This window comes from Aplysia californica, unplaced genomic scaffold (assembly GCF_000002075.1).
Source record: "Aplysia californica isolate F4 #8 unplaced genomic scaffold, AplCal3.0 scaffold00763, whole genome shotgun sequence".
NCBI lineage: Eukaryota > Metazoa > Mollusca > Gastropoda > Aplysiida > Aplysiidae > Aplysia > Aplysia californica.
Genome location: NW_004798033.1, coordinates 382,700 through 384,512, shown reverse-complemented (window position 1 = coordinate 384,512; position 1,813 = coordinate 382,700). Strand labels below are relative to the sequence as shown.

At 42.9% G+C, this 1,813-nt stretch overlaps 1 protein-coding gene across 1 annotated transcript in view; it reads left to right on the top strand.

The window, feature by feature from the left end:
* The first annotated feature begins 105 nt into the window (after positions 1 to 105).
* The window catches only part of LOC101861321 (ceramide phosphoethanolamine synthase), a 52,825-nt gene continuing 51,117 nt past the window's right edge, over positions 106 to 1,813 (top strand). The window contains exon 1 of the mRNA XM_005109307.3: positions 106 to 212. Within this exon, the coding sequence (XP_005109364.1) occupies positions 166 to 212 (47 nt within the window). The 5' untranslated portion in view covers positions 106 to 165. The remainder of the gene's footprint in view (positions 213 to 1,813) is intronic.

Here is a 1,813-nt window from a genome sequence, read left to right as displayed (position 1 = left end):
CTCTCTCTCTTCCTCTCTCCTCCCCCTCTCCCTCCCCTCCCCCTCTCTCTCTTGCTCTCTCTCCTCGCTCCCCCCCCCTGCTGCACTGCAGTCCGACCTATCCTGACCATGATACCATTGTTTCACTCACTATCTCCCTGTCTCTGTTTCCCCTGCAGGGTTTGAATGACGGAACCACGGCTGAGCCCTGACAGTAGTGTCGGCGGGGGGAAGTGAGTACTGACACCTTAGTCTTGTGTCTTGATGTGTGTCTTATTGTACTCCGTGTCTTCATGTGTGTCCTATTATCCTCTGTGTCTTCATGTGTGTCCTATTGTCCTATTAACCTATGTGTCCTGGTCTGTGTCGTGTTATGAGTCTCTCTGTGTGTGCCTTTTTGTACTGTGTCTTGATTTGTGTTATACCACCCTCTGTGTCGTGTTATGTGTCTTGATGTGTGTCCTATTGTCCTGCTGTGTCTTGATGTGCCCTTTATCCCCTTTGTCTTCTTGTGTACCATATTGCCCTCTGTGTCTTGATGAGTGTTTTATTGTTTGTCTTTTGTGTCTCTTTGTGTGTTTTTATGTCTTGTGAGCGTGTGCACTTAACACAACTTGTCATTGAATAGAAGAACTAGAGCCCAGCTAATTGTGGATCGGTAACATTCTTCTGTGTCATGTTGTTTCATAGTATGCTCCCCTTTGTGTATTGACGTCATAATTGCCTTCATGCTCTGTGTGTCTTGACATCATAATAGTTATTATGTGTCTTCATGTTCTCTGAGTTTTTGACGTCATATTACTACTATGTGTGGCTGGTTTGCTGGTGCTCTTGTGTGATTTGCTCCTTCTTTCCTATCAGACTTCTATGTGGGTGGTTGTCGGGTGCTCTGGTGTGGTTTGCTTCTTCTTTCCTGTCAAACATCTATCGTTCTTATCTCCCCTTCTTCTTTTTTATGTTTTTATGTTACCCTCTTGTAACACCTTTTAATCTTCTGGCGCTCATATGACCTTATGCAGTTGCGAGCGCCGTAAAACCCTCTACTATTACATTTTAAAACTTCTATTGTCCTTCTGTTCTTCTTTTTTTTGCGCTTGCTACTCTCTTGTAATATCTCTAATCTTCGACACTTATATGAGCGACTTGTGTTGCAAGTGCCGTAAAATTTACTAAAAATAGTTAGAAAGACGTCATAATATAATATATGTCTGGATGTTGTCTGTTTCTCGGTGTCCTTTAATGTATTGTTGGAATGCGTCACTGGTAGACCCTACTTTTTTCTTTCCGTCCGTTGTTTTTGTCTGTCTTGCCTTTTTCTTGCACTTAATGACTTGTGTCCTGCCTATGTGTTTCCGTTTACCCAAAGTTAATGTAATGTCTACGGTGTCTTACAGTGTGTCGTCAAGTCCCATGTGTCATGTCATGTGTTTATGTGTTAGTCAGCCCTTAAAGCTCTTATTCCAGAGGTTGGTTGGAGGGTGCCTCTGGTCGGTCCTACTCCATTCCTATCTTCTGCTGTTTCTGTCTGACTGTGCTTTTCCTGCCCTCGGTTATTTCTGTCTATACTTTTTTTTAAACCCTCGGCGTTTTCTGACTGTCATTTTGTTACCTTTCGTTGTTTTTGTCTTTACTATTCTTCTGTCCCTTAGTTGTTAGTCTGCTATTCTCTTACCATCAGCCTTTTCTGCCTGTCATTTTCTTACCCTATGTTGTTTCTGTCTTCACTGACTTTCTTGCCCTCAGTTTGTGTCTGTCTGTCTATCTGTCTATCTCTCTGTTTGTCTGTCTGTCTGTCTGTCTGTCTGTCTGTCTGTCTGTCTGTCTGTCTGTCTGT